Below are 22,286 nucleotides of genomic sequence, written 5' to 3' on the forward strand. Positions count from 1 at the left end.
AGGGACCCAGGATCTACGCACACACTCCCCACCTGTTGGCAGACTTGGGACATTTGTGGTTTTGTTGTCTAATAATTGAGAACCAGAAAACCTGTCAAACTTTCTTCTGTGACCTTCTTACCATATTAGATGCATGTACCAGCCGTCTTCTATCACAAATATTCTCATTACCCACCCACCATTTCCTGTACTGCCTAGTAAAAGGAAGGGAAGATACTTAAAATTTTATAGAACACCAAAGGTTTATTTACAAATGAGCAAAGGGGCAAGAAATCTGAGTGAAAAGTAACGATCTAAAAATCCATCATAATGGGCTTTGAACTAGAGTACTTACCATTAATACTACCACACCAACATCTATATAGGTGGCAAATTAATATGAGTAAAAAGTTAAATGTTAAGAGCTTAATATTAAAAGTCGATTCTTAAGAGCTCAATAAATACCCCCCAAATATGCCACAATTTATTATTTTACCCCTCCAAAATATTTAGCTGTCTGCCAATTTTCATTACATCTCTTACTCTGAAATTTTCAAGACAAGGTTGAATAATTTGCAGCAATGATGAGCACCTTCTTTAATAACCACAAAGAACCTGTTTTATTAATTTTCCACCTTGGATGTTATGCTTTGAAATATTTGGTCTATCAAACAAATTTCTAAAAATAGAAATTTTAACTTTCTAAAATAAACTTCATTTATATCTAAATAACAATAATGGACAGCTCTCTGTCTCTCTCCTCCTTTTCATTCTCTACTTAGTCCCTGTACTTCTTAAAACTTAGCTTTCCCTTCTATTTGTCCCTTCCCTAAACTTATAAAGAAAAGAAGACATATGTTAAAAAAACACTCTTGAATCTTAAATGGGTATGTTCAGAGACATAAACGTAAGTAGAATTCAATTATTTAACAATTAAAAAATAAAACTGCCAGAGCCTAGGAAAATATTCACCGGCTCCACCATCTTCACATTGGGTGTTTTTCAATTTCCAAAATATTATTCACATATTTAGAGGAAGCAAACGTACAAAGGGTTTATGGAGACATTTGAGCTAAACGCCAATGGAATGATTCCCAAGAGTGCCCTCCAGATCTAAGATGCTTAAACCCCAAAGGTAAATGTCTCAGGCCTTCAATGCCATCACTAGAATCACAATCTGACTGTTGGAAAAAGTACACTTCTTGGGGGCCTGAGTTCCTTGGCCTGGTGCCTTGCTGCACATTTAGCCGCGTAGTTAATCTCCCAGAGCAGCGCCCACTGTGGCATGCCTGCTATTCTTTACCATCTGGAGCCTGGAGTTGATATTAGCCTGAACCACACATGCAGGAGAAAAGAAATTTTAAAAAAACAACTCTCATTCGCATTTAACTGAAATTGGTGGCAGAACAATGCACCATGCTGTCTAGGCTTTTTACACATGTAAGAGAGGAAAGAAAGAGTAAAATACAAACCTTCTCCTTTGTCTTCTGGTTCTCTGCTCTAAGGTCTTCATATTCACCTATCGCTAAAAGAAAAACAGGAAAGAAATGTCACAATGCTATCAAAAGTTGACTGTGGGAAAACCTGGGAACCCAACTACTGTCTATTAACAGATTGGGGGTGGGGTGGAGAAGAGGCTACAGAAGATGGGCTCCTGCTTTAAAGAAAAAGGAAGATAAAGAGACCAGAGCAGATGTGAGTCCCCTGAGCCAAATTTCAGTTCTCCTAGGTCATTAGGAAGACTTATGAGCCATAAATGCCGATGACAAGCCACTTCTCATCTCTGATGTTCAGCAATTCTGAAAGGAGACAGGTGGGTGTTCCCCGAAGTTCCTTCCAGCATGATCAGGCTGCGGTACTGTAATCAGAGGTGTATTTTTGAAAACTGGCCTCCAGAAAATGAACTCAGTGTCACATATCTGCTCTACCCACAGACGAAAGTTTATGCTATGAGCATTCAGCTAAGAACAACTATTTTCAGGCACTGCAAGATCATCAACCACTAAGCTATGACCAGATCCTAGCCAGATTCATTTCTCTAAGTTGCAAGAATATGGGAGTTGTTTGCAAATATATCCAACTATGTGAGGAAAGTAGCAGTTTTCTACTTAAAATCCTCTACTGCCAGAAAAATGATCATAACCCCCGCATTCAACTTTTAGCCAAAGCACCATTTTTAGATATCCTCACAGTTGAGAATGTGATGTTCAGAGTTTATGGTGGGAAGAAAGAGAATGATCTAGGATTAATGATGGAGCAGAATGTCTAAGGTGGGCCCAGGAGAATTGCTGTCTACTCCCAGACCAGCACCATTTTGACCGGTATGAGAGAGCCAGGCAATAAGCAAGCTTGGATTTTTATAATTTGACATTTAAAAAATTTAATTGGTATTTATCTTCAAAAGCTCAGTTTTGGTCTTCCTGGTGGCTGAGTGGTAAAGAATCTGTCTGCCAATGCAGGGGACACAGGTTCAATCCCTGGTCCTGGAGGATCCCACGTGCCATGGAGCAACAAAGCCCGTGAGCCACAACTACTGAGCCTGCGCTCTACAGCCTGGGATCCGCAACTACTGAAGCCCATGTGTCCAGAGCCTGTGCTCTGCAAAGAGAAGCCACTGCAATGAGAAGCCAATGCATGGCAACTAGAGAACAGCCCCAGCTCCCTGCAGCTAGAAGAAAAGCCCACACAGCAATGAAGATCCAGCACAGCCAAAAATAAATAAAAGTAATTAATTAATTAAAAAGTTCAGCTTTTCTTTAAAAAAAAAAAAAAGACAAAGCTCTCTATATCTATGAAGAACCTGAAGGCAGAAATAAAAAAATCTGAAACCTGTAGTTTTAAGGACATTCCAAATAATCTGGTCATTAATGCTAGAGTGTATGATTCTAACCACTGGAGCAGACACCCGAAAAACAATTCATATAGTAAAGTACATGCTGTTTCTTTCAACAGCAATCTGAAGGGTAGTTACTATGATGGCAGGACTGAAATCTTAAAATCCAATTCAAATAAACAAATATTTATGGGATTATATCATCAATGCCCAGAAGTATTAGCAACACTTCATCTAAATATGAACTAACAGACAATTTTTATCACAGCCACACCCAAAAAGAATCTTCGAAAATTAGCCCATAGATAGCTTAATGCATACATGTAAAGATATACCCCTTTTAAAAACAGTTTCAACAGAAAAGATTTGATTAATCACACACTGAAGCTCACCAGCTCCTTATCAGCCACCATCATACAAACCAAACCAATGAGTATGAACTAAATTGTCCTCGGGTCTGAAAATTCAATAAAATGTCCTGTCCCTCCTTTTTTAACAAAAAGAAACAAGAACTAAGAGACTCTAAGACTAAGAACTAAGATTCTAAGAACTAAGAGATTCTATCCACTTACATCACTGGGTAGTCTATGGTCATGGTCTCAAATCTTATTACTACTTCTAATATTGTTTCAAAAAAGAAGTAAATATTTTAGTGAGAGACTTTGCTTCAGTTTACTTAACATTCAAAAGTATTCTTAGATAAAGTTGAAAAATCAAAACTGGTTTACCGCTCTATTCTTGATGACCTACATTACAGATATACAAAAAAAGCAGTAAAGGATTATAAAACCATGATCTCACATTGACCTTAAGAAATTTTTTTTCCTGTTTAAAACATTAGATAATGGCTTTGAAGGCCTTTTCAAAAAAACTGATAACTGTTCTTCCATTCCACTGCCAATAGAGTCCAGACTCCCAATTACTGGGTCTTTATGAAAAGCATTAATTATGAACCCTTCACCTATCATATCTTAATGGAAACCACAGAAAATATGTTTTCCAAGACTGAATACAATTAAAAAAAAGAAACCAGGTACCTGCCCAGGGGTAGAAAAAGTATGGGAAGAATTCAACCATTTAGTAGTGGGAAGGGGCACCTGGGGAATAGGACATAGAAACATTTACTCATATACTTCTATTTCTTTGAAATTAAAAAACCAAGCTCACTGCCTTACCAACAGTCACATATACATACATCATAGTGAATACATATGTAACCCCATTTTTAGCAAAACTTGCAAACACTAAACTTGTAGTGACCTATGTTATTCAGCTACTTCTTTTTTGGCAATGCCAAAGTGTCACAGAGTAAGCCTTATCATTTCATACCTGGCTCACAGTTTCAAAAACTTTTACCATGAATTGCACAACTCAAGTGATTTGATGAGAGAAATCTTCCAAATGCTGAATTAATCAACAAAAAAGAAGAAATTATTTGACCAACTCTTTCACGGGAAAGATACCTGCAGCTTGGGAAGACGTCATCCCTTAAAGTATATTTCACTGTAAAGTCACATCACAGCAATTTAAAAGTGCAGCCCAAGCATTTCACTTATCCACGGGCATTGGGCAAATTGGTTATTCTGAGTCTCAGATTCCTCATCTGGAATATAGGAATAACACTTGTACATCTCTCATAGTACTGTTATTAAGAGTAGGTTGACTAATATGTAAGATACAAGGACGCTTAGGCATAGTAAATGTTCAACTGTTGCGACTTCCCTGGAGGTCTAGTAGCTAAGACTCCATGCTCCCAAGGCAGGAGGTCCAGGTTTGATCCCTGCTCAGGGAACTAGATTCCACGTGCCACAACTGAGCATTCACATGCCTTAACTAAAGGACCCCATTTGTCACAAGTAAGATCAAAGATCCTGAGTTTTTGTTAAAATGATTACTATTACATCAAGGTATGTCAATCCTTACACAAGGTATGAGATCAGGCTGCTCCCTAACACCCTTCAGTCTCAGGCTAACTTCTGTCATACGTGGCCTGAAAGATGGCAAAAATCTCTGAAATGCTAAGTACTATTACCCTCCACCAAATAAAAGGAGAAGAGAGCGGGGCTAAAGATCAATTGTAGTTTGTGTAGGAAAAAGCAGAAGGTGCCAAAGAAGTGTAGGCATGTCTGAAGCTGTACTTTTCAATCCTGGCTGCACGTTAGAATCACCTGAGGCACTTTTAAATCCCACAGCTGCCTAATTCCCTCTCCACTCCCCCCTAACCCAAGATTCTGATTTAACTAGGTGGACCTTGGACAGCCATATTTTTTTATGAGAAGCAAGCACCCCAGGTGATTTTAATGTGCAGCCAAAGAAGAGACTCACTACATAGGAGAACGGAATGGAAGAAAAAGGAAGATGTGGAGAAAACAAGGAGAATATCAGGCAAAGCACGTGTTTCAAGAATCATGCTGGTTTTCTATTTTCTAACCCCCTAAAGCCAAGAAAGGGAATTTTCTTTCCAAGCTGCAGACCATGCCATAGCCATCCCAGGAAGCAGCTGAGGAGACTTAGTTGTTTGAGAAACACGACAACTAAAGTCATAATTACAGGCCAATAACACCTCTGGCTAGGATGAACAACAATCAGTTTGCCTGGACCTTTTCCAGTTCTAGCATTTTAGAGTCCAGTGCGCCTCTCAGTCCCAGGAAGCTTAACCACCCCATCCTGGCCTTAGCTCCAGATCAGTATTTCCAACCACTACAAAAGACCTGCACTGTCAAATCTGGTAGCCACTGGCCACATGTGGCTACTTACATTTAAGTTAACTAAAATAAAATTTTAAATTCAGCTCTCCAGCTGCTCAATAGGTACACGTGGCTAGTGGCTACCACTGTGGACAGTGAACACAGAACACTTCCATCCCAGCTGGAAGTTCTACTGGACAGTATTTCTGGACATCTCTGCCCAGATACCTTACAAGCACCTCAAATGCAACATGTTAGAAAGGGAACTTATCAATTAAATTTTGCCCAACCACCCTACTTCCTGTATGCATGACCATCATCTACCTAGTTCTAAAGCTAGTATCACAGAATCAAGGGAATCATCGCCTTGATTCCCCACCTCCCCCTCACCACTAAAGGATCTTCACACTACTCAGATTTCAAAATGTCTCTCCAATCTGCCCTTCCTCTGTAGTCAGTGCTTCTTTTGAACTGTGCTGCTGGAGAAGACTCTTGAAGAGTCCCTTCGACAGCAAGGAGATCAAACAAGTCAATCCTAAAGGAAATCAGCCCTGAATATTCATTGGAAGAACTGATGCTGAAGCTGCTCCAATATTTTGGCCACCTGATGTGAAGAGCCTATGCACTGGAAAGGACCCTGCTGCTGGGAAAGACTGAAGGCAGGAGAGGGGGATGGCAGAGGATGAGATGGTTGGATGGCATCACCAACTCAACGGACATGAGCTTGAGCAAACTTTAGGAGATGGGAAAGGGCAGGGAAGCCTGGTGTGCTGCAGACCATGGGGTCACAATGAGTCAGACACGACTTAGTGACTGACAACAACTCCTCCTCTAGCCTCTAGTTTCCCTGTATACGAAGTTCATTCTTTACAAAATAGATAGCATTATAACAGAGCAATCTGGTTATTTCCTTCTCTTGTTTAAAAGCCACCAAAGATGTTAGCATCACATCTGGGAACCCCACTCCCCTCTCCTCTCTCCATTCAGCGAGAGACCTGAATCTCATTCAGAGACCACAACTCACTCCCATCACCCCCAAAGCTCCAACACTTCCCTAAACCCTCTAAGACCTTTCAGACGCTGGTGTCTTTACAAATATTTCCCCCTCTGTCTATAAGGTCTTCCCTTCCCCATCTTCCGCACATCCTCCTTTTCAATGCAGTTCAACTGTCATTTCTTCTAAGAAACTCTCCCCATATACCATGGGCAAAAATCAGCATTTATAGTGACTTCCCAGGTGGCTCAGATGGTAAAGAATCTGCTTGCAATGCAAGAGACCCAGGTTTGACCCCTGGATTGGAAAGATCCCCTGGAGAAGGGCATACCAATCCACTCCAGTATTCTTGCCTGGAGAATCCCATGGACAGAGGAGCCTGGCAGGCTATAGTTCACAGGGTCGCACAGAGTCAGACACAGCTGAGTGACTAACACTGTAATTTTCACCAGTGTGTACTGTTCACATATCTCTACTGGAGCATCTACATGCAACATTAATAAGTTGTCTGAAAATAAATCTGTTTTCTTGCCTTTTCTCCCACTCAATTGCTGTAAACCTTACACTCAGCTGAATACTAAGCCAGAGTCCATGCCTATAATGAATGAATGGCTGGCTCATATAAATCTATGATGTAGAGCAATTAAGCCAAATATTAACATCCACTTTTTAAATGTGAAGATACAAATGCGTAGATAAGTCAAATCCCACAGTAAGAAATGGTGGAAGCAGAACCAGTGTGCTGATTCACAAAGCCATCCATGTAAAAACACTTCTGAGCATCACTGTGTGTGATGGGCACTGTGCTGGTGTGCTTACTTGCTCAGTTGTGTCCGACTCTTTGTGACCCCATGGACTGTGCCCGCCAGGCTCCTCTGTCCATGGGATTCTCCAGGCAAGAATACTGGAGTGGATTGCCATTTCCTTCTCCAGGGGATCTTTCCAACCCAGGGATTGAAGCCAGGTCTCCCCCATTGAAGGTGGATTCTTTACCATCTGAGCCACCAGGGAAGCCCAAGCACTAGACAAGAAATAATCCTCTGGGGTGAAGACTGTGTCTTTATCCATCCATTGTGCCCTCTTCTAGCACAATGCCTGACATATAGAAGGCACTTGATAAGTGAGTGAGTGAAAGTCACTCAGTTGTGTCTGACTCTTTGCGACCCTATGGACTATACAGTCCATGGAATTCTCCAGGCCAGAATACTGGAGTGGGTAGCCTTTCCCTTCTCCAGGTGATCTTCCCAACCCAGGGATCAAACCTAGGTCTCCCAAATTGCAGGCAGATTCTTTACCAGCTGAGCCACAAGGGAAGCCCAAGAATAGTGGAGTGGGTAGCCTATCCCTTCTCCAGTGGCTTCCCAACCCAGGAATCGAACCAGGGTCTCCTGAACTGCAGGCGGATTCTTCACCACCTGAGCCATCAGGCACTTGATAAATGTGTGCTAAATTCAGGAAGAAGGCAGAACGGACCTAGGTCTTTACATGAACAACTTATGCAAGAGCACATACTTTCCTCCCCAAACTAAAAGGGCCTCTTACCTCATATGTTACAACAAGGTACTTTAGAAAAATGAAGCTTTAAAAAGCCATCAAATATAACCAAAACAAACAAACAAAAAAAAAAACACTGCCTCATGAGATCATCTAATACATATTCTCATCTGTTGAGTCTGCATCTCTGAAACCCACGGAGCCTTGAAACATCTCTTACTAATGGGGTATAAGGACATGAGTCATAAGAGATAATGTTCAATTAGGACATTATTCCCTTCTCCACACATCCCAATAGGTCCTGCTCTTAAAGGCAGAATAGAAAGAGAAGTCATTTATACCTCAGTTGTTAATGAAAGCATTAGAAGAGCCAGGGAAAACACTGCTGGAAAGCCTAATCAAACACAAAGGTGAGACATTTCGTATCTGAAAAGAAGTTACGACAAACCTGAAATTCAATCTTTACCTGATAGAACACACAGTACAGCACTGACGATTTAATGATGCTTAAGACGTCATCTCAACAAACTATATTAAGGACTTCAAGTTAACCAAAAGGAAGGAAGGAAACTAGGTAACTTTAAAACACATTTATTAGCCTGGTTTCTGGTCTGGCATTTAAGGAGCTTGTAAGCTGACACTGTGGTTCTCACAACAACAACAAAAGCTGAACAAACAAAATCAACAACTCTTCTTAGATCCATGAGAGAACGGAAGACACTGGGCAAACTGCTACTCTAAAAATCAGAGATACACTCAGGTAGATACAGAGGATCACAACCTAGTGGAGAAGAAGCCAAGGTACAAAATCCCCTCCTGTGCCAAGCCAGGGGAAGAAAAATTAAACTCTTAACTGACAAACTGCTAGAGGTTCAGTTGCAACAAGTTTTGAAAGTTAAAAACTCCAGGTGAGGGGCAGGGTTAGGAAGCCCTGACGCTTTTATGAGTCCTACCTCCAGGAATGCTACCAGGACCTCACAGTCAATACTGAGGAAAATTCCCTACTGGTCTTGGCAGGGGACAAGAAAAGTATCCATGATGAAATACGCCCACAGCCTTCTGTTCTTCTTAACAAGGCCTTCCCTCAAGGGAAATTCTTTTATCAGAGCCTAACAGATTGAAGAGACTGTAATAACCACCTCCAACCCTTTGTAGTCTTGTCTTACTACCAGGGAAAACTAAAACTAGAAGCACTTATGAAAGTCACAGCCTAGGGCGTAGCTCACTGAAACACGGAGACCTATTCTAGGACTCCCCCCTTCCCCTACCTCACCACCGCGTGATTGTTTACAGCCGCTTTATTCATAACTGCCAGAACTCGGAAGCAAACATCATGCTCATCAACAAGTGAATGGAGAGACTGACAATGGTACACCCATACAATGGGGTATTATTCAGGGATAAAGAGAAACAAATGAGCTCTCAAGCACAAAAGACACATAGGAAGCCTACGTGCATATTGCTAAGTGGAAGAAGCCAATCGGAAAATGCAACATTCTGTACAATTTCAAATATATAACAAACGGAAAAAGCAAAACTGACGGAGTGATGGGTGGCTGCCAGGAGTTCCAGGGTAAAGTAAGAGAAATGAACAGGTAGGACAGAGGAAGTTTTTGGAGCAGTGAAATTATTCTGTTTGATAAATGTTATGATGGGTACATGTCATACCTTTGTCTAAACCCGCAGAATGTGCAACATAAAAAATAAACCCTAATGCAAACTAGGACTTTAGTTAATAATAATGTATCAATACTGGCTCATCAATTCTAAGAACTGTAGTACAGTTTTGTAGTACAATAATCTGTACTACACTAATATAAAATGATAATGATAGAAAAAAGTGGGGGAAGATGAGGGATTATGCGGGAATTCTCCGTACTTTCTGTTCCATCTTTCTACAATCTAAAACTGCTCCCCAAAGTCTTATTTAAAAAAAAAACAAATACATATACATATATGTGTGTATGTATGTGTGTGTATCAGTCTCAGAATCATACCCTGAATTACATCATATAGGATCTGAGATAGAATCAAGTAACTAAAAGGATCCTAATATATTACTGTCCACTATATCATACAAAAATTTCAAAACTCATGATTTAATGTTTATAATACTTAGATAGTTCAATTTAAAAAAAAAATAAATGAAATAAAATGCTTAGCCAGCATGGGAAGCAGAGAAGACCAAAAGCAGTGTTCCTTCCACATTTTAAAGCGAATCTTGGCTGTCTTAGCAGCTCTGAATAAAATCTACAGCACAAGAAAGTTTAAAATACCCAGACTTTTGTGATTTAACAGTTGCACTCCTGAGAATTCTTCCTACAGCTGCACTTACAGCTATATGTGTACAAGGTTGTGGGCATTACTGATTCTAATAAATTTGATTTTATAAACTTTAGATCCATAGCAAAACTGCCCATATAGTAGAGCTCCCGTATACCGTACACTGTTTCTCCTATTATTAACATCTTACATTATTGTGTTACTTTTCTTTCAATTAATGGACGAATACTGACACACTATTATGAACTACAGTCCACACCTTACTTCCTTAGTTCTTACCTAGCGTTCTACTTTTGTTCCAGGAGCATTCAGATGTCACACTATATTTAGTTGTTGTGTCTCCTTAGACACATCTTGCTGTTTGTTCAGTTGCTCAGTCATGTCCGACTCTTTGCAATCCCATGGACTGCAGCACACCAGACTTCCTTGACCCCTCCCAGAGTTTGCTCAAACTCATATCCATCGAGTATCTAGGCTGTGACGAATTTCGCAGACTTTCCTTGTTTTTGATAATTTTGACAGTTTTGAGGAGCACTGATCAGATACTTTGTAGAATGTTCCTTAACATGGGATGTTGTCCTCATTAGACTTGGACTACAAGTTTTTAGGAGAGGATTACAGGTGAAGTGCCATTTTCATCAACTCTTACTAGAGGTACATATATACGATCCTGAGTGCATGCTTAGTCATGTTCAACTCTGTGAGCCCTTGGACTGCAGCCCGCCAGGCTCCTCTGTCCACGGGACTTCCCAGGCAAGAATATTGGAGTGGACTGCCATTTCCTCCTCCAGGGGATCTTCCTGAACCAGGGATCTAATCTGTGTCTCTTGCGTTTCCTGCACGAGAAGGTGGATTCTTTACCACTATGCCACCTGGAAACCCCCACACCCCCAAAAAAAGACTCCTTTGGAGAATATAATAAAGACTCGGAAACAACGAGCTAGAAGGAGTAGCTAATTGTACTTTTCAGTCCATATGCTTTTTTTCTTCTGTAAGCATATGTTTACTCTTACATCTAACAACAACAACAACAAAGTAAGACTGATCTACCTAATTGCAGAGTTAAGATGGGAATACCAGACCACCTTTCCTGTCTCCTGAGAAATCTGTATGCAGGTCAAAAAGCAACAGTCAGAACCAAACATGGAACAATGGCCTGGTTCCAAATTGGGAAAGGAGTACGTCAGGGCTGTATACTGTCACCCTGCTTATTTAACTTATATGCAGAGTACACCATGCGAAACGCCGGACTGGATGAAGCACAAGGTGGAATCAAGATTGCCGGGAGAAATATCAATAACCTCAAATATGCAGATGACACCCCCGAAATGGCAGAAAGGAAAGAGGAACTTAAGAGCCTCTTAATGAAAGTGAAAGAGAAGAGTGAAAAAGCTGGCTTAAAACTCAACATTTAAAAAATGAAGATCATGGCATCTGGCCCCATCACTTTATGGCAAATGGATTGGGAAACAATGGAAACAATGACAGACTTTATTTTCTTGGGCTCCAAATCACCACAGATGGTGACTGCAGTCATGAAATCAAAAGACACTTGTTCCTTGGAAGAAAAGCTATGATCAACCTAGATAGCATATTAAAAAGCAAAGACATTACTTTGCCAACAAAGGTCCATCTAGTCAAAGCTATGGTTTTTCCAGTGGTCATGTATGGATGTGAGAGTTGGACCATAAAGAAAACTGAGCGGTGAAGAAATGACGCTTTTGAACTGTGGTGTTGGAGAAGACTCTTGAGAGTCCCTTGGACTGCAAGGAGATGAAACCAGTTCATCCTAAAGGAAATCAGTCCTGAATATTCATTGAAAGGACTGATGCTAAAGCTAAAACTCCAATACTTTTGCCACCTGATGCAAAGAACTAACTCATTGGAAAAGACTCTGATGCTGGGAAAGATTGAAGGCAGGAGGAGAAGGGGACAATAGAGGATGAGATGGTTGGATGGCATCACTGACTCGATGGAAATGAGTTTGCACAATCTCCGGGAGTTAGTGATAGGGAAGCCTGGTGTGCTGCAGTCCATAGGGTCTCAAAGAGTTGGATGTGACTGAACAACTGAAGTGAACTGAACAGTGAAATTCTGACTAGACCATCTAGTTCTTCAGGCCATGCTGAATGTCCATCTCAAGACAAGTAACCCAACTGAGGTTTCTTCAGCAGTGGCTCAAAAACTTTAGGAAAATGCCTTTTCAATAAATACTCTGGTTTACAAAAAATCATATGGCCCACAAAGCCCAAAATATTTATCTCTGTCATTTATAGAAAAAGTCTGTTGACCCCTGATCTCTAGTATATTAGCTTAAAAAAATTTTTTTTTGTCTTATTCATACAGTGGATGAGCAATCTGTCTTAGGATTCTGGAGATCAGAAGTGCAAAATAGGTTTCACTGAGCTAAAAGCCACGTGTCAGCAGAGCTATGTTCCTTCTAGAAGCTCGAGGGGAAAATCCACCTCCTGGCCTTTTCCATTTTGTGGAGCCTGTTCACAGGCTTCCCAGTGGCTCAAATGGTAAAGAATCTGCCTGTCAAGGCACAAGACATAGGCAACGCAGTTCAATCCCTGGGTCAGGAAGATCCACTGGAGGAAGAAACGGCAACCCACCCCAGTATTCTTGCCTGGGAAATCTCATGGACAGAGGAGCCTGGTGGGCTACAGTCCATGGGGTCACAAAAAGTCGGACATGACTGAGCAACTGAGCACAATGCAAACAAATGAACTACAATTATATGCAACAATATTAATAAATACCATACACATAATGAGTAAAAGAAGACAGAAGCAAGTAATACATACTGTATGATTTCACTTCTGTAAATTTCAGAAACTTGCAAAACTTATCTTTGGTGGTATTGAATATCTTCGGTTAGAGGAAGCTGATGGTATTGAGGGGTTATGAGGGGCTTCTGGAAATGTTCTGATTTAAGTGTTGTTAGGCAATGGCACCCCACTCCAGTACTCTTGCCTGGAAAATCCCATGGATGGAGGAGCCTGGTAGGCTGCAGTCCATGGGCTCGCTAAGAGTCGGACACCACTGAGCGACTTCCCTTTCACTTTTCACTTTCATGCGCTAGAGAAGGAAATGGCAACCCACTCCAGTGTTCTTGCCTGGAGAACCCCAGGGACGGGGGAGCCTGGTGGGCTGCCGTCTATGGGGTTGCACAGAGTCGGACACAACTGAAGCGACTTAGCAGCAGCAGCAGCAGGAACACATTTGCTTTTTAAAAGTAATTCACTGAGATGCTCATTTATATTTTGCAGACTTTCCTCAATCTATGCTGCTGCTGCTGCTAAGTCGCTTCAGTCATGTCCGACTCTGTGCGACCCCATAGATGGAAGCCCACCAGGCTTCCCCATCCCTGGGATTCTCCAGGCAAGAACAATGGAGTGAGTTGCCATTTTCTTCTCCAATGCGTGAAAGTGAAAAGTAAAAGGGAAGTCGCTCAGTGGTGTCCGACTCTTAGCGACTCCATGGACTGCAGCCTACCAGGCTCCTCTGTCCATGGGATTTTCCAGGCAAGAGTACTGGAGTGGGGTGCCATTGCCTTCTCTGTCCTCAATCTATACTTTGTTGTAAAAGCAAAAAGTTTAAATATAAATCTTATAAAAATGTAATCAGATGAAGAAAAAAAAATTTACCAGCCTTTTCATAAACAACTCAGTAAGTACGTATATTCCCTGGCTCTTTCAGACACAGTTGGCCCCCGGACCACACTTAGAAAATAGTGGTATAAAGTCAAGTTTGCACTTGACACCAAGGCAACCAGTTAGTCCCAAACAGCTTTCTAGGGACTGACTTTGCATGGATCCAAGACTGACAATGCTTCGGCTTTGCACACTAATATGGTCATCGTAGTGGACAACAGCTTCAGTCCTTTTGTCAAAATACCGCTCTGGCTACTTTACAGCCTAGAAGCCAAAGGAACACTGGAAGAAGCCTCTTTTAATTACTATCTCAGCCTTAAAAATAAGCTTGACTCAATTTCCATCTGAACTTTTGAGCGCTGGCTCAATAATTTTGGAGAAAATGATACCAACTCTCAAGGTGAAAGGTTATCCTGCCTTAAAACCAATTATCTTGCCATTTAAAAGTGTTAGTCCAAGCCTAGCCCATAATTTTTATTTATTTGTTGGTGGCGGTCTTATGTTAGAACACCAGTTTTACTAAGTGGGAATCATTCTCTACAAAATTCCTCCACAAGGTCCAAATGACATGGCATTATGATGGTGACAGTTTACTGGACATCTGCTGTCTGTGTCTGCCCAGCCTGCATGCCCCTCTTCTGGTAGTGGCACATCATTCTATTTTGGACTATTCCAAACCTTTGGTCTTTGTGGAGGCTGCCAGTCAAGATGCCCCGCCCTTCCTTGGCCAGAGGATTTTAAATACACGACCCAAATGAGGCCACCAATTCTAGACTAGGAACTCCACGAGCAGGGACAAGATTTTTTGCATCTCTGATGCCTAGCACAGTGCCTGGCTATGAATATTCAATGCATGTGGGCTGAATGAAATACAAAGAAAATCATGTATCTTAAACAAATGCTGAGCTACGTCTATCATTTCCCAGCAGAATTCTGGAAGGGGAGCAAATTGTAACATGTTTTGTAAGAAAAATGTCCACTTTAGTAAGCTTGGAAATAGTATCCCAAGTTGCCATTTCTCAGTGCATTAAAGATGTCAATCAGTCCAAAAAAAAAAAAAAAAGCCCCCAAAAAGACAAAAGGAGAATTACCTCATTACCTCAACATCTGCTTGAACATAAGCAATCGCACACTGGCTAATTTTTTTTAAAGGGACATAATATAACTTTCTAGAAAGACATAATATAGCTAATTATACCATTCACTAGAAGAGAACATACAATGTTTTGAAGTAATTCAGAAGTGGGTGTGATTTATAAGACATAGAGCTTAGGGAATGGTAAGTATAAATTAGAGATTGTTCATATTATGACAGACTCCGTCATTACATTTCACAACTTTTGTCAAAAGCAACCTTATTCACCACACCACTAAAGGCTTCACATTAGGGAAGGCTGCTGTCAGCTCTGCCATTCACAGTGGATGGGAACTTTCTTTCTGAACACCCTCCTGAAGAATGGGTGCAAATTTTAGACTTAAAACACTAGGGAAGGAATGATATGATGAAACCTAAATGGTCAATCAACATGTAAAAACGATTTCAAACCTCACTAATAACCAGGTCAAACACGTTTTTTAAAGGTTTACCATTTTTGTTCATCAGATAGGCAAAAATTAAACAAACTGTCAAGATGTCAACAAAGACTACGCTGGTCAGTGTTGACCAATGCGTTGGAAAATGGACACTGCTGTGGGGAATGTGAACGGGTACAGCCATTTGAGGTGGGCAAGGGGGCATTTCTGCAATGTCTAGCAAAACTTTATGTGTATACGCCCTCAAAGCCAACAAAAATCTATCTAAAAATCTAGAACAACAAACTGTTAATTGTACAAACTGATGTATATGATTATTTGATGAATGACTGTCTACTAGACATTAAACTTGTCTGTCTGGTTCACTATCTTCTCTCCCAGTGCCTAGCACATGGGCCTCACATGTGATAGGTACATGCTATTTGTCAAAGGAGTAAATGAATATGTTTACTCAGCATTAGAAAAAAAAGCCTTTAATCAATAATGGTTCTTGTTCACATTAACGAGAGATAGTGGAATTATTCACAGTGTTAACAGGCAGTGAACAGTACTGTTTATTTTCAAAAATAAATCACACACATCAGCTTACAAAACTGATCACAATATTGGTAAGAGTCCAAACACCTAGGTACCTGTTTTTACACCTCAAATCCCTAGCTTCCCAACTCAGTTCTGTAGGTTCAACAGCAACAAAACACTCTTGAAACAAGTCAACTGCTATCGAAGTCTATGGTGGGGTGATGTTAGTCACTCAGTTCATGCCCAACTCTTTGTCCATTGACAAATAAACGCCCCCATTTTGAAATCTATAAAAATTACACTGTGGGCTGAAAAAGAAATCCCAGTACCTGTGTAACCAGACTCAATATGCTTAAAAAAAAAATGTACTCTTTAAGAAACACAAATTTCAAAGTCCAGCTGTTCTACCCTCTTTGACATGCCCTATTTAAGAAATATATCCTCTAAAAGTACAATGCACAGATTTCCCAATATAATTGGAAAAAGAACCAGAAACTTAAGAATCATCCCTTTTCCTCAGCTCTCAAATCCAACACAGAGATAGAGATGTGTTCCAAAATCAAATATAAATAACTTGTGCATTATGTGGATTGGTAAATTACCCTTGAAATTATATATAGAATAAAAAGAAGTGAAATTTAAAATTTTAACATTATTTGAAAACTGACCATCCAACAAAAGATCTGATATCCATTGACAGATATCATCAATAATAAAAGTTTCAAGTCTAGAATATGAATTGAGACAAGCATGTTGGGGGTGCGCATACATGTTCAGTTGCTCAATCATTTCTGACTCTATGGTCTGTAGCATGCCAGGCTCCTCTGTCCATGGGATTTCCCAGGCAAGAATACTGGAAGGGGTTACAATTGCCTCCTCTGGGGGATCTTCTTGACCCAGGAATCGAACCCACATCTCCTGCATCTTCTACATTGCAGGTGGATTCTTTACCACTGAGCTACAAAGAACCCCTTATGTTGGTGGGGGTGGTATTATTAGCAATAAAATACTAACAAAATCTAGCCCTTCACTAAAACACTTGAGAAATTGCAGATAAAGGCATTGTGCCCACCCACTAGACTAATCAAGGATGGGAGCTGAAGGTACTAGGAAGGCAAAAGCCATTAACATGTATCCAGTACTTTCCAGATGCTGGATACCACAGAGAAACGTGTTGTGCCCATTTTGGAGAGGTTAAATAACTTCCCCAATGGAAACAGTGACAGACTTTACTTTCTTGGGCTCGAAAATCACTGCACATGGTGACTGCCACCATGAAATTAAAAGACGCTTGCTCCTTGGAAGAAAAGCTATGACCAACCTAGACAGCATATTAAAAAGCAGAGACATTACTTTGCCAACAAAGGTCCATCTAGTCAAAGCTGTTGCTTTTTCAGTAGTCATGTATGGATGTGAGAGTTGGACTATAAAGAAAGCTGAGTACTGAAGAATTGATGCTTTTGAACTGTAGTGTTGGAGAAGACTCTTGAGAGTCCCTTGGACTGCAAGGAGATCAAACCAGTTCCATCCTAAAGGAAATCAGTCCTGATACTCATTGAAAAGACTGATGCTGAAGCTCCAATACTTTGGAGCTGATGCGAAGAACTGACTCATTGGAAAAGATCCTGATGTTGGGAAAGATTGAACACAGGAGGAGAAGGAGACAACAGAAGATAAGATGGTTGGATGGCATCACCGACTCGATGGACATGAGTTTGAGCCAGCTCAGGGAGTTGGCAATGGACAGGGAAGCCTGGTGTGCTGCAGTCCATGGGTTCACAAAGAGTAGGACATGACTGAGTGACTGAACTGAACTGAAATAATTTCCCCAAGGTCACCCAGTTACTAAACAGTCATGATGAGATTTGTTTTCAGGAATGTGGACCCCAGAGGGATCCGTATACCCTATGAACAGGTTGTGATCTCAGGGAGCAACAGGTCTTAGTACTGGACAGATCTCATGACATCATCTGGTTTAGCTCTTGCCTGTAGTCAAGTAAGGCTTGATTAACCATAAGATCCATAAAAGAGAAGTGACTCTCCCAAGATCACAGAGTTGGTGAGTTGAGTCAACAGAAGTGAAAAAGCTGGGACTAAACACCAGGATTCACCACGGAGCAGGGCCCCTTCCATGATCCGGTCGTGTTAGCAAGTTATTCAGAAAAAAAAGTATGTTCCCACACATTTTTACTTCCTAAATCTGTATGGTTCCTCTCTTTCTTGACCTGTATTCTCAGGCCACCTTTGGTCAGGGACATAATCATTTTAAGTTGAAAAGGTGTTCGGTTCACATGCGATCTTAATTTGGCTTTGTTCAGACCGGTGGTGAAGCGATGAAAATGACTAAAACTGTTACTTACTAGGATACTAAAACAGTTCTGCATCTAATTACCCGGCAGTGTAGAAATGCAGGTTACAAGGCCTGGCTTTTCTGCGAACCAGAGCCAAGTCCTAAATCAAGAAGCCCTACACCATCAGGGTGCCGCCTCACTGGCGAATCCACTGCTAGAAATGGGAAGCGATAAAGCACACCACGGCCTGCAAATCCCAGCTGGGGAAGGAAAGAGGAACTAGGCCAAACCAGAATGAAAAGCTGGAGAAAGGCTGTCAAACCGCGCGGCAGGCCTCCCAGCGCCAATGTGCAAGGGTGGGGCCGCGGCCAGGGAGCCAGGCCAGCGGAGCTGCCCACACTGCGCCCTCTCCACGACAACCAGCCCCACTCGCCTCTCCCGCGTGGCACGGGAGGGGACCGTGGGACCGTGTCCGCGCCGAACCCCCGTCCCCTTCCCTAAACCCCCATCTCCAGCTAAAGCCACCAACGGGGAATTGCTTCCCGCACAGCCCGGCGCGACCCTCCGGGGCACAGACACGTTAACCCTCTGCCCCGGGGCTCGCCCAAGCGCGCGGGGCGCGGCGGACGCCTCTCCCCGGGGTGTCGGAGCTACTGGGGGTGACGGTGGCGGCCGCGACCCCTCCCGCCCAGCTTCCACCCGCTCCGCACCCGGTGCCCCAGCCGTCCCCGCCCACGGGCCGCGGCCGCCCGCACCTGGAGGCTACGCGCCCGCCTACCTTGTTCCTTCAGGCTGGAGATGAGCTGCAGCTGCTTCTCCTCTTCCGAGCTGTTCATTTTGGCAGGTGGGGCCGGGAATAAAAGGAAAGGAGGGAGAAGAGAGGGGGTGCAGCAGGGGTGTGGGGGTGGGGGGGAAGAAAAAAGCAAGATGCCGCTGGCGGGCGGCTTCGCTACCCGGAAGTTGGATTTGCTCCCGCTCCTCCTCCTCCTCCTCCTCCTCCTGCAGGCGCGGGGCGCGCGGGTGAGATCATCCCAGCGCACCTACTCCTCGGCCTCAGCGGCTTTACCTGCCGGCCGGCGGAGAGGCGGGGAGGGGGGCGGAGACAGGCCGGCAGCCCCGGGGGCAGCGGGGAAGGGTGGGGACGCCGGAGGCACCCTCGGTGACCACGGGACAGTCTACCGTGCTAGCCTGCGGCGGCCGCCGACGCGCTCGGCTTCCTCCGCCGCCCAGGCCGGCGCCGCAGGATGCGCGGGCGGGAGGGCGTGCGCGGGCCCTGCGTTGAGGTGGCACTGGCTGGTTCCTGCACCCCCCGTCTCCGCCTGCACCCCACTTCTCCGCCTCCACCCTCCTTTTGGACCGCCACCCCCACCCTCGGCCAGGCGCGTGTTCTGGAGGAAGCCTGCCCTGGGTCTGCATCGTCCATGAGAAGCCCACTTTGAACGCTGTCAAAGGCCTTTCCCCACGAACTGCTGTTAATGCAGAGAGCGAGATGTTATGAGCTAATAAACACCCAGATTCTTCCCCAGTTGTTGCATAGAGGACCCTGGGGGTGGGGGCTCCGTGTGGATAAACCTAGGTTCCTGCCCTCTTCCCCCAGGGGCAGGCTCTGTGTTGTACGTTTGGCACTTTGCAAAGCGTACAGATATTGAAACAGACCAGACGGGTAAGGTACACAGTGAGCCAGGGAGGGCGTGGTAAATTAGTTAACTGCTCCTGGCTCCTGGGCTGGCTTCCTCCAGCTGCACTCGGTTTGAGAAATGGTCAAAACTGAGCCCTGCAGCCCACAGATCACCAGACCCTGCAAATCATGTGGTCTGTAGTGGAAAGATCTCTCCAGGGTAGAGGCCATTGCAGTCCGAATGCCTAAGGTCACACAGCTGCCTGACATCAGAGGCTGGTGACGTTTGACTACCTTCTGCTCTATTTGAACCCAGCTCTGGGTTCGAGCCTGACCAGAAGAGGGGCGGTAGGCCTGCCAGATTTCAAAATGGCTCTCCCCTACTCCCAGCAGCCAGTCCTTAGTCAAGTTTCCTGATCTCTTTGAACTTCATCTGAAAAAAAAAAGGGGGGGAATAATACGAATATCCACTCTCCCGGAAGAGTTGTTAAGTGTTCAACAAAGAGAGGAAGATACACAAAACGCCACATCCATAATTTGACATACACTAGGTCCAGTGTTCTTGCCTGGAGAATCCCAGGGACCGGGGAGCCTGGTGGGCTGCTGTCTATGGGGTCGCACAGAGTCGGACACGACTGAAGCGACTTAGCAGCAGCAGCAGGTGTTCTTTTTAAAAAAAGAAAAAGTTTACAGCTCTGTGAACAAGGCGTTGTGGATGCTAAAATGGGCACAGGCACTTTTATACTAATCATTAAGCATACAACGTAAATCCAAACTCAATTAGGCTCACTACACATCTTGAGTTTTCTCACTATCTCAAAGCTCTTCATGTGGGTTCTACACCTGCACAGTGCTTCTCCTCATTCCTCACTTGCTATTTTATGTAAATACCCAACTCTGTTTACTGAATGGATCTCCATGATGGATGGTGGAGGAGTGCTAGAATACAGGTAAATACTGTAACTAGTATCTGTCTGATACTCCTCCCAAGTTCTAATTCAAACCAAACTGGAAAAAGATGGTAGCACTGCTTCCTCTTTTTCTAAAAAGGCAATATAACATTTTAGCATGAGTGATTTAGTGTTAGAATGATCTAAAAAAGGCAGCACAGTGTTTTTAAATAGAGTGAATTAAAATTTTGAAATTTTAAAAATAATTTTGGCATGAGGTCTTATTGTTCAGTCTTTTCCCTAGTTTTTTCATAAGATAGTTTAAGAAATAATAATAACCAAATGGTCTTTGCCTTAAGATTACCCGAGATGGTATCTTAATTCTCGGAGTTTAAAGAAGGCCCAGTAAAATCCTCAGAGTTTAAAGAAGACCCTGAATTGCTTCAGACTCAAGTACATGAAACATGAATGAAATGTGCTGCCACCAGTTATTTTGCATCATGAGAAATCATTTCTTTCCAGAAAAAAAAAAAGATTTGAGTAACAAATCATGGCCATCTAGCTTTCATACTGCAGCCAGGAAACCTATTATATTAATAACTGATCAGTCACTCTGCTGGATAATGCCAGAGGCCTCCTCCAAATCTAAATAATCAATTTTCTTACATTAAACCAAATACCAGCAGAGTGCCCGTTAAATATTTGGGTTAGTTCACAAGCCTCCATTTTTTAAATGGCTGATTTTTCTACTCCAATTATACAGTAATTTAGGTATCACTTTTGGACTTTAAGAATGAGTTAATTAATTATCAAATCTATAATCAAATTGAGTGCTTTGGTTCCACTCTGCACCCCATTGAAATTAATCTTGTTTACCTTCCTTGAAATTAAAATAGCCTCCTGAAATACAATATGGTATTATCTTGAGGGCAGGGAATGAATTATTAGGATGGCTATTAGAGTCAATTATAGGGATTCAGCTCTCCCATTACACTATGGTTTATTTATATGATATGAATATTGATGGAAAGGATAGAAGTGATAATAATTAGTTTTTGTTCTATTTAATAATGCATATAGGGATTTATGTTGCAAGCATCACAATGGATTCATTAACCTCCATAAAACATGTAATTAAAAACCTTTAAAAATGTGTTTTTAATATATACTAAAAGAGAGAGGGGAAGGAGAGACTTTTCAAAAATGAGTTGAAAGGATATGTACCAAACTTGGGATGATGGCTGCCTCTAGGGGTAGAGGGCTTCCCCGGTGTTTCAGTGTAAAGAACCCGCCTGCCACTGCAGGAGACACAGGAGACATGGGTCTGATCCCTGGGTCGGGAAGACCCCCTGAAGGAGGACATGGCAACCCACTCCATATTCTTGCCTGAGAAATCCCATGGATAGAGGAGCCAAGCGGGCTACAGTCCATGGGGTCACAAAAGAACTGGATACAACTTAACAACTAAACAACAACAACGAGGGGTAAAAAGTAGAGGAACGGGCCCAA

At 42.6% G+C, this 22,286-nt stretch overlaps 1 protein-coding gene across 3 annotated transcripts in view; it reads right to left on the reverse strand.

Annotated features, from left to right (window-relative positions):
* Positions 1 to 19,231, reverse strand: part of SHTN1 (shootin 1) — a 109,370-nt gene extending 90,139 nt beyond the window's left edge. For all 3 annotated transcript variants that reach the window (XM_005225770.5, XM_003587898.6, XM_059882077.1), the window contains exons 1-2: positions 19,048 to 19,231; positions 1,452 to 1,504 (exon numbers count right to left, since the gene is read on the reverse strand). In XM_005225770.5, coding sequence (XP_005225827.1) covers positions 1,452 to 1,504; positions 19,048 to 19,105 — 111 coding nt within the window. In that variant the 5' untranslated portion in view covers positions 19,106 to 19,231. The remainder of the gene's footprint in view (positions 1 to 1,451; positions 1,505 to 19,047) is intronic.
* Positions 19,232 to 22,286: the final 3,055 nt, after the last annotated feature.

Source organism: Bos taurus, chromosome 26, assembly GCF_002263795.3.
Source record: "Bos taurus isolate L1 Dominette 01449 registration number 42190680 breed Hereford chromosome 26, ARS-UCD2.0, whole genome shotgun sequence".
NCBI lineage: Eukaryota > Metazoa > Chordata > Mammalia > Artiodactyla > Bovidae > Bos > Bos taurus.